Raw genomic sequence first — 10,560 nt, 5'->3', positions numbered from 1 at the left:
GTATTCACAATTCATAATTCGCGATTCACGATTCGTAGTGATTCGTCGAAAATTCGTCATTCACCAGTGCAGACCTTCCACACTGTTTGCGATTCATACTTCATCATATCATTACTTCATATTAGAGAGCCTCTAGAAGAGAGAGGCGCCAACGGGTCATATGACCAGCCCTCCGTGATTGGTTGGCAACAATATGTAGTAAAGGCCATTGCACTAACAAAGTTTTAGTCGTAATCGTAAGGCCATAAGAAAATAGACCAATCACACTCGATTATTCTTCGAGCGCGAGGAGAATAATCGACTGTGATTGGTTTATTTTCTTACGGCCTTACGATTATGGCTAAATCTTTGTTACGTGCAATGGCCTTAAGGTGGACATTGCGAGATTGCGACGCTAATGCAGAAGAGCGCAGGAGTGGTTAAACTCTAACTTCTCTTCACCTCTTCTGTGCTCTTTTGTGTCATTCTATCTTTGTTGCTCACTAGATGTTGAAAAGAGATAGAATGATACTTGTGTCGACTTGAGTCGCTAAATGAAAAGCACACATTGCTGCCAGCCACCCTGCTAAAAATGACCGATTGAATCCGATTAAAAATTTTGAATCCGCATGAATCTGGATTCTTGATCTGGAAATCACGGATTCATAACGATACACCGATTGAAAACGATTGAAACGGATTGGTATTCAAGGATGTAATTTCAATCGGTTCCTATCGGTTTGAATCGCCATGATTTCGTAACGATTACACCGATTGAAACCGATTGAAACGGATTCGTATTCAAGGATGTAATTTCATTTGTTTTCTATCGGTTTGAATCGGTCACACAAAAGAGAGGGTTTGGAGTCGCTAAATACCGTGGAAGTGACGAACTATGGGGTCCTGATCTCTGCTGTGACACACTCGCGCACACACACACACGCACACACACAAAAGAGAGGGTTTGGAGTCGCTAAATACCGTGGAAGTGACGAACCATGGGGTCCTGATCTCTGCTGTGACACACACACACACACACACACACACACACACACACACACACACACACACACACACACACACACACACACACACACACACACACACACACACACACACAAACACACACACACACACACGCACACACGCACGTGAGAGGCAAGGGGATTACTCACTTTAAACCAACACCCCGAAGGGATCAGCTTCCTGCTACGTCCACGTCGTTGATCCTGGGTGATGCCGAGAGCAGGACACGCGCACATGGAAAAGTTATGCTACATGAAAATTTATGATTGATTCAGGGTCTTTTTGATTTGATTCTTTTAGCTGAAGGTTCAAGCTTCAATTTAAGCCTAGTTAGAGACTTCTAGCACCTCAGCTTCACTTTCTACATGTCATCAAAAACGGGCAAAAACAGGGTTTTTTGAGTCTTTGAGTCCGTTTTCCTCAAAATCTCGACGTGATGGGCAATTTTCGAGGCCAGATACGTGTTCAGCGATGAAAAATCTATAAGATAAGCTTATTCCGATGCTTGAATCATTTTGCGTGTCGACTTGTGTTACTTACGCACATAGTACGGATGAGCATGGATAGCGTATATACGGAGGCGTTTGTAATTAATTAATTCCTACTTAAAGGAAATTCAAATCGGAGCCGGACAGTTGTGGTAGTTCCCTTGTTAGTCAATCCGTTTAAATCGTTATAATTTCATGAACACCTAAATCACGAAATCATAATGATTTAAACAGATTGACTGACCGATTCAAACTGATAGAATCCGTGAATTCCGGAAATATAAACAGGATTGAGTGTGAAGGAGCATCTTCGTGATATTAAAAAAGATGAGAGTAAGCGCTCCGTAGTTAGCAAACACAGATTGACGCACGGGCATGATTTTAAATGGTCCACTGCGAAGGTTTTGCATATGGAGAGAAATGTGAGGAAAAGAGAGATAGCGGAAATGTTTTATATTAAAAAACACAATAATACGATCAATCTCAAAAAAGATACGGAAAATCTTAATCCGTTATATGACCGAATTATAAGATCTACGTAATAAGTTTCTCTTAGTGTTTATGTTTTCCTTCCGTTGACCCACTTATGTACTCGGCGTGTTCAAATTAGTTTGACTCCGTTCTTCGACTCGGAACGACGCTTCTTACATGTCTCCGTTTCGGTTATATTAATTTGGTACTACATCGCACGATAAGGATGGACGGCGGCTCCTTCATATTGAAATTTTGACAAAGTGTTAAACTGTAAGGAAAATTTGTTGTGCGGCTAATTTCTAGTATGAGATAGATAGGTATTTAATTTCCCTTTCTACGCTTTCGTTCCTTGTGCGATAGATTATGTAACATGACTTCGTTGTTTTTAGTTAACTCTTGATAAGGACACAAAACGAGTGTCAAAACGTCGAGAATAATTTAATATTACGATATGGATTAATGTAATATTACGATTAAACGTCAGTTTGGTCAAAGAATTCCCTCTTATAAACAGGATTATTTACTACTTTATTATAATTCCATTCTTTGTACTACAAATTTATTACAATGTTCAATATTTATTTAAATGAAAACATTTTACAATTTTGCAAATATAGAACTCATGACTTTATACCAAATCCAAGGAAATCCTGTAGTAAGAACTCTATTACGTAAAAATTATGTGCTATATACAATTTTAATGATTAAAGCGGATTTAATCCGATTCACATAGCTACTTTCATTACCCGATTGAAATGGATTAAGCGCAGATACGATTGAAACCGATTGAGTCGGATTCAGATAAATCCGGAAATATCGCATTAAATCCGATTCCGGTGTTGTATTAAAATTTTACGATTGATGCGGATTCAATACGATTCAAGTGGTCACTTTATTCACCCGATTAAGGCTGCGGTCCAGATGACGCTTCAAACGCTACAGAGCATTCGTAGCGGCACTATGGATGGTCCACTTGGCGCTTCAAATGGCTCTGAGCAGATATAACACGTCATCAATGACGTCATTGTTTTTTCGATCTCGTTTCGCTCCAACTGCCTCACCTCAGGAGGTGGGTTAGCGGGAGCGTTCAAGATATATGGCGGGAAATATAATTTTCACAGGCACACGGCGACCGTTAATATTCGCGAACTGGTGGCGAGCGTGTTCGGACGTGTTTCGTGGCGGAGGTGCCAGGAAGAAAACTGAAGAAGAAGGCGACCGTTAAGTTTCAAGATGCCGCAATACCAAATAACTGACCAAGAAACTGGTAATATTTATGAATTTGACCTGAGTAAAGAAGAATATCATCGTGCTTCAAAAGGTAAAGTATATTAAATATTTTATTCTTTTTACGAAATATGCAGGTAGTAAGCAAAGGTTAGGAATGCTATATGCAGGAAGATTATGATTTTCAATGTGTATTAAAGTTAAACTTTGGTTTCTTTCTTTTTAGATTTAGTATATTGCACTCAATTATTAGAACAAGCAAAAGCAGAAGAAAACAGTAATAATGTTGTACAACAAGAAATGCAATCTGATTTTAATGAAGTCTGTAATGGTATGTATATACCTTTTAGATCTTAAATTATACATCAGTCAGTAAATTTGCAGCCTTACATTTGTATGTAAAATTTTTTAAGATTTTAAGAATCAAATTTCAGGGGCTGTGCACTCCGCGATCGGGTTTCGATTCGCGAGCGCGGTTGGCTGGTACAGCCTTGTAAAAAGGACTCGGCAATCAAGGTATTGGTGAGAGGAACGACTACGAAGATTGGTGCTATCGAAAATTTAATGTGTTACTGTGTCGAGGTATCAAGAAGTTCTGAGGCGAGCGGTATTCACAATAGGTATCTAGGCGGTAATTGCGAGCGCGCGAAGAGAGGGAAGGTTCGCCGAATAACGCGAGTATGTCCGAGGAGAAATTCGGGTAACAGGTAGCTGTCGCGGAATACGTCGGGTCCGACAAGGTCTCGCAGATCAACAACAGGAACGAAAACACGGCGAGCAATACAATCTAACGCTCGAAATCAACGGATGGGGCGAGAGATATGTCGCGATTCCTGAACAGGGGCTATGTCTAATATTTATTTTCAGATGGTTTTAGATGGGCGGATGAACCTATAAAATTACTTTTAGCAACATATAAACAGCACGAAAATTTATTACATACAGGAAAAGTGTCTGTTAAGAAATTTTGGGAAATAATATCCAACAAGTTAAATGAAAAGGCGTACGATGTCACAGGACAACAATGCAAAAGCAAATTAAATGGATTAAAGAAAACGTATAAAAATGTTAAAGATTACAATAACAAAAGTGGAAACAACAAACGGACTTGGCTTTATTTTGAGGTATATAATTTTATTCTTTAGATTTGAAATATAAATAAAGTAAAGAAAGCTCTAATTTGTATTTCTTTTTTGTAGATAATGGATGAAATGTTTGGAAACAAACCATGGGTTAAGCCAATTTCAACTTTAGATTCCTCAAGTATCAATAGTATCATGTCTCCTGCTAGCCCTAGTGATAGCAGCAGCAGCAGCAGCAGTAACATCGTGATAGCTTCATCTTCACAATCTACTTCTAGTACTAATGAGAGATGTCGAAAGCATAAAAGTTAGTAATATTTAAATGAAAGAAATTACAAATTTAGAATTTAATATTCTTTTATATATCATCAATATATCATTATTAATTATTTATTTTTTCCTTTTTAATTCAGAACAGAAAGTAACTCAAGACACTGTGTTAGAAGAATTACTCACAATTATGAAGGATAATAAAGATGAAAGGAAAATAATGCACGACGAAACTGTGATACGGCAAGATAGACTGTTAAATATTTTGGAAAAACTTGCTAACAAATAGTAAGAAGCGAGTGATCTAGTTTTCTCAGGGATTTTCATCTGTGATTTTTTTTTAAATTTAGTTAACACGTTTATTGATTTTAGTAAGACGTTAGTTAATACGTTTTTTTATTTTAGTGAGACGTCAATGTAGACTGTGTTCTTCCAAATAATAATACAAATAATTTAGATTTAGAGTAATAAGAATAATAATAGGTAATAATATGTTATTCTAACAAATAATAAGAAGCGAGTGATCTAGTTTTCTCAGGGATTTTCATCTGTGATTTTCTTTTAAATTTAGTTAACACGTTTATTGATTTTAGTAAGACGTTAGTTAATACGTTTTTTGATTTTAGTGAGACGTCAATGTAGACTGTGTTCTTCCAAATAATAATACAAATAATTTAGATTTAGAGTAATAATATGTTATGAAGAATTGTCGTTCCTATTTTATTTTTTTTATAAAGAAATGTTACTTAGGGCCATATTCTGTATCTCTTTACGACAGTTGTCGATGTTCAATATTAAATAAAATGCAATATTATAATTGAATAATATGACTTTTATTGATAATTTAACATTCTTAAGAATCATCCAATATTTTCTTTATTATAAAAAAGCATTCTCATGTTTCATTCATACATTTCTCATGCCAAGTGTTGCACATATATAGTTTTTTTTAGCTTCGGCTTCATCTCTATTGCATCTCTGAATTTCTTCAGGATGTACTACTGCTTCTGTGCTATCTGACATTAATATTTCAAAATCATCATTTTTCATTAAACAGATATTGTGCAACACACAACATGCTAAAACGTGATAAGGAATATTTTCAATTAATCCCATTGCCAAATAGTGCAGAAGACTCCGCCAACGTTCTTTAAGCAGTCCGATAGCTCTTTCTATCATCATACGTGAAGAAGAGAGACAGAAATTATAATTCTTTTGTCTTTGTGTAAGGTGACCATTATCTGTATAGGGCACCATTAACTGTTTCAAAAGCGGATAAGCAGCATCCCCTATCAGATGGCTATCATCTGGAAATTTTGTTGGATCAGAAACGTAATCTTGTAAAGCTGATAATCTGAAGACTCTAGCATCGTGCACGGATCCTACGTTTCCCACATATACGTGAGTGAAAAAACGCATATTATCACAAACCACCTGTAACAAAAAAATGATTACACTCAATTCTTTACAAATAATAAATTTTAAAATTAAAAGCAGTTTTAAAATTAAAAACAACAAACCTGGGCTTGAATAGAATGGTGCCCTTTTCTGTTTACATAAGCTTCCGGATTTTCCTTAGGAGCTGGTATAGTAATAAATGTGCCATCGATTGCACCAATAATCCCGGGAAAGCCATTAGCTTCCGAGAAACCTTGCTTAATTTCTTCAAGTCTTCTTCCTGTTGGCCACTGTATGAATCTTGGAGCAAGTCTACATAATGCTTGGGTAACTCGTCGTACTGCTCTTATAGATGTAGCTTTTCCTATCCCAAATCTAGTATGTATTGATCTGAAAAAATATTATAATTTAAATTGACAAATTGACTAAGAGTCTCCACACAAGAATGTCCATAACACGTTATGTTAACTTAAAAATAAACTTATGTCGACGCACAAAGAAATCCGTAACACAAGGAAGACTTTTCTTGAAAGAAAGGTCTTCTTTACGTTTTATGGATTTCTTTGTGCGTTGAAGTTTAAGATTACGTACAAAGGAGGGGGTCCAAAAATGGCCGTTTTGTGCCCCGCTGGGAAACCTGTGAAACATTTTTTTCCACCTTATTTAAGGTTGAAATAAGAAGGAAATAATAGTCATTTACCCAGGAAACCACGGGAAATATTTTAAAATCTATAATAATGTGTTTAAAACGTCTGTTAAAGTAACTGTGTTTGAGCGGTTTAATAAAAGGTGAAACGTTTTAAAACAAGCACTACATTTCCATTTAATGAATTTTGCATCATGAAATTGTATATAATATTTTATTACATTTAAATACATATTTTTATTACATTTATTCACGTCGCCTGAGTAAAACGTTCCAACTATTATCACCGGTTATTGCGATAAACATTACCACATGCCTCGGTGGTCGAATTGGTACGACGCCCTACACGGAATGAGGGAGGTTCCAGGTTCGAACCCTGGCTAAGGTAATTTTTTTCGCAATAAAATTCTTTACAGTTTTTAGATAATTAAATCGAGTCGATTTAATTCCGGGGAGGGAGGGGTTTTAATTCTAACAATAACTGTGTTTTAAAGTCCGACATTAATCGGCGCGCAGTTTGTTGGAAAAATTATATGTATATATAGTATATATATATACAGAAACTAACATAAGGCCGTCAAAGAACTAGGCTTGGATCGCAAGGCTTTTAATTCTTGATATTGTATATTGTCGATCCTATTTCTCTTATTATTATTTATTCACGTCGCCTGAGTAAAACGTTCCAAACTATTATCACCGGTTATTGCGATAAACATTACCACATGCCTCGGTGGTCGAATTGGTACGACGCCCTACACGGAATGAGGAGGTTCCAGGTTCGAACCCTGGCTGAGGTAATTTTTTTCGCAATAAATTCTTTACAGTTTTTAGATAATTAAATCGAGTCGATTTAATTCCGGGGAGGGAGGGGTTTTAATTCTAACAATAACTGTGTTTTAAAGTCCGACATTAATCGGCGCGCAGTTGTTGGAAAAATTATATGTATATATATAGTATATATATATACAGAAACTAACATAAGGCCGTCAAAGAACTAGGCTTGGATCGCAAGGCTTTTAATTCTTGATATTGTATATTGTCGATCCTATTTCTCTTATTATTATTTATTCACGTCGCCTGAGTAAAACGTTCCAAACTATTATCACCGGTTATTGCGATAAACATTACCACATGCCTCGGTGGTCGAATTGGTACGACGCCCTACACGGAATGAGGGAGGTTCCAGGTTCGAACCCTGGCTGAGGTAATTTTTTTTCGCAATAAAATTCTTTACAGTTTTTAGATAATAAATCATATATATTTTTTATACTTTCTGTATATACACATATATGCAGTCACATAACATTCATCTTATTTCTGTTCTGTTTCTTTACTAACTACGTCAACCATTTATGAAAAATATTCAGATATATTTAAATAATTATTTTGAAAATGATTATGATGGTTCATCTGAATCAGATTCTGAACACTAAATCTCGTAATCTTTCAAAATTCTTTCTGAATATTTTTCATAAATGGTTGACGTAGTTAGTAAAGAAACAGAACAGAAATAAGATGAATGTTATGTGACTGCATATATGTGTATATACAGAAAGTATAAAAAAATATATATATGTATGTAATAAAAAATATATATTTAAATGTAATAAAAATATTATATACAATTTCATGATGCAAAATTCATTAAATGGAAATGTAGTGCTTGTTTTAAAACGTTTCACCTTTTATTAAACCGCTCAAACACAGTTACTTTAACAGACGTTTTAAACACATTATTATAGATTTTAAAATATTTCCCGTGGTTTCCTGGGTAAATGACTATTATTTCCTTCTTATTTCAACCTTAAATAAGGTGGAAAAAAATGTTTCACAGGTTTCCCAGCGGGGCACAAAACGGCCATTTTTGGACCCCCTCCTTTAAGCTTAAGTTCATTACTTAAGGTAACGTAACGCGTTATGAAAAAGCTTGTGCGGTGACTCTAAATAAGTTATTAACAATATAAATACTATAATTTATACCTATATGAATCAGGTGTTGCCATACGCCATAAAGTAACTAAAACTTGCTTTTCTGGCGTAATCATTTGATTACCATCTGTAATTCTTTTTAGTTGTTCTGCAATCTCAGCTAAGAGAAATTCAAATGTTGTTGGATACATTCTAAAAATAAAAAATAGTAAAATAGTAAAAAATAATTTTTTTTACTATTATAAATATTCATATTGTTTCAAACTTGAAAATAAAGTAAAAGGAAAAAATTTGAAAACAGCTGTAGTAGCGATAATGATTTATGTTTTATTAACAATTTTTGTCAATAATAGTTATATCTGTAATAATTATATCTGATCACATTTATTTTTTCATACTGCCGATGAAATGTTATCTCTTATGTATCTACATGTTTAATAATTAACTATGACTCTTGTACTGATTTAATAATAGATGTGACTAAAAAATTGGCAATAAAACATATAATTATCACTGTTACATAACTGTTTTCAAGCTTCCTTTTTTATGAGATGAGAAAAATTTTACTTGCGACTTTACCTGAAATGACTTTTGAATTCTAGGGCAGTAAGTGATGGGACAATTCTTTCTACGTAACCTTCAATTTTAAGTGTTTTTATCCGATTTACTCTGTTTGTAATTTGACTAATGATACATAATGCGATATCTTCTTCATCATCTTCATATAAATAAGATGATGTTTCGTTAAACAAATTATAAATTGTTATTACAATTGGAATTGAATTTAATTCCATTATCCACTTGGTTCACTAAAATTCATAAAATTTGCTTTTTTATATTCTATGACGGAGTAACAAAAAACAATTTACCAAAAATATAAAAAACACGAAATTTCATACCTGTTGCGCGTTATTATGAATAACGATATCAGAAGGATAAATGTGAGAAAACGATGATATTTCGTTATAGGTTAAGAAATCTATACGGCGCTACAAGTGCTACAATCTGGTCCATTTACGTAACAACTGCAACATTCGTAACTTAAGTGGACCAATCGGAGCGTAGCGTTTGGAGCGTAGCGTTCATAACATTTAGAAACATCTACTGGACCGCAGCCTAAAATGGATTGGTCTTAATACGATTGAAACCGATAACGGCGGATTCAGATCAATCCGGAAATGCCGAATTAAAAACAATTCCGATTAATTTGTTATTAAAACCGATTCACTTCTAATCAGGCATCCGATTAACCAGATTGTAAACGCATTCATTCCGATTCAATTTCACCAAATTTAATGCGGAACCAATCCGATTCAATCGGTCATTTTCAGCAGGGCAATCACGGAGGACTGGTCACATGACCCGTTGGCGCCTCTCTTTCCTAGAGATTTTTGGTGATTCGCGTCTTTTGATTTCGTCGAAAAACCATTCCGCTGGTGAATTAGCACGAATAATAAATTACGAATGCAAATTTGGCGAATTTTCTGTCCATACTATTCGCAAACTACATACGAATCGCGAATAGTGAATATACGCATTGTCTGGCGCCAGCTTACACATGCACTGCCATGCGAAGGGAGGCTTATAGAGAAAGCGCATAGTATGTGCTACTATCACATACGTATCTGTTCTTGTCTCAGCATATACTCTCAGATTGAAGTTGTGATAATAGATGTGTATTCTTCTTTGGGCAAGTGTTCTGTACATCTCAGGATAGTCATAATCTCACAATTAGTCGAAAAAAGAGCTAATTATCTGTACTAGTAAAGTACTTTTTCCAGTCATGTATTCGTTAGTAAAATTTGATAATCAAGAGTGCCTTGTAACTCGTTCGAAGAAAGTTAAAATCGTTCAAGGAAAAACTTGTTTTATTAAAACAAAGGGATCGTCGTACCAAGGCTATTTGTTGAGTAGTAATGGTAATTTAATCTTAATATCTAAATATAACCCATTAGATCAATTTTGTATATAGAATTGTAGCGGTTGAGCGAGTTTTAGTTAATTAATGCGCTGTGACGCCACGTATGGCGCTAGTTAGGTT

General features: G+C 35.0%; 1 protein-coding gene, 1 long non-coding RNA gene and 1 other non-coding gene across 3 annotated transcripts; 2 read left to right on the top strand and 1 right to left on the bottom strand.

Annotated features, from left to right (window-relative positions):
- The first annotated feature begins 3,639 nt into the window (after positions 1 to 3,639).
- On the top strand, positions 3,640 to 5,329 carry LOC139784135 (uncharacterized). The gene is made up of 3 exons (XR_011721481.1): positions 3,640 to 4,318; positions 4,394 to 4,583; positions 4,690 to 5,329. It is a non-coding gene; the product is annotated as an uncharacterized lncRNA (long non-coding RNA).
- A 123-nt stretch (positions 5,330 to 5,452) lies between these two features.
- LOC139784133 (putative nuclease HARBI1) lies at positions 5,453 to 8,687 on the bottom strand. The gene is made up of 3 exons (XM_071723299.1): positions 8,571 to 8,687; positions 6,067 to 6,334; positions 5,453 to 5,980 (listed from the first exon to the last, which is right to left on the bottom strand). The coding sequence occupies exons 1-3, from the start codon at positions 8,633 to 8,635 to the stop codon at positions 5,453 to 5,455; spliced, it is 861 nt and encodes a 286-aa protein (XP_071579400.1). The 5' UTR covers positions 8,636 to 8,687.
- Positions 7,315 to 7,387, top strand: Trnap-cgg (transfer RNA proline (anticodon CGG)). The gene has a single exon. It is a non-coding gene; the product is annotated as a tRNA-Pro (tRNA).
- Positions 8,688 to 10,560: the final 1,873 nt, after the last annotated feature.

This window comes from Temnothorax nylanderi, unplaced genomic scaffold (assembly GCF_030848795.1).
Source record: "Temnothorax nylanderi isolate EJ_2023f unplaced genomic scaffold, tnyl_v1.0 TNYL_tig0589_pilon, whole genome shotgun sequence".
NCBI lineage: Eukaryota > Metazoa > Arthropoda > Insecta > Hymenoptera > Formicidae > Temnothorax > Temnothorax nylanderi.
The sequence above is the reverse complement of the archived record's forward strand: the minus strand, read 5'-3'. Positions and strand labels throughout refer to the sequence as shown.

Bases quoted from the DNA above. Each gene is read 5' to 3' on its own strand.
- LOC139784133 (XM_071723299.1), bottom strand. From the start codon at position 8,635: ATGATTACGCCAGAAAAGCAAGTTTTAGTTACTTTATGGCGTATGGCA. The intron at 6,335-8,570 runs GTATAAATTATA...ATATTTTTTCAG, and splicing joins GCAACACCTGATTCATATAG to ATCAATACATACTAGATTTG. The intron at 5,981-6,066 runs GTTTGTTGTTTT...TTTTTGTTACAG, and splicing joins ACCATTCTATTCAAGCCCAG to GTGGTTTGTGATAATATGCG.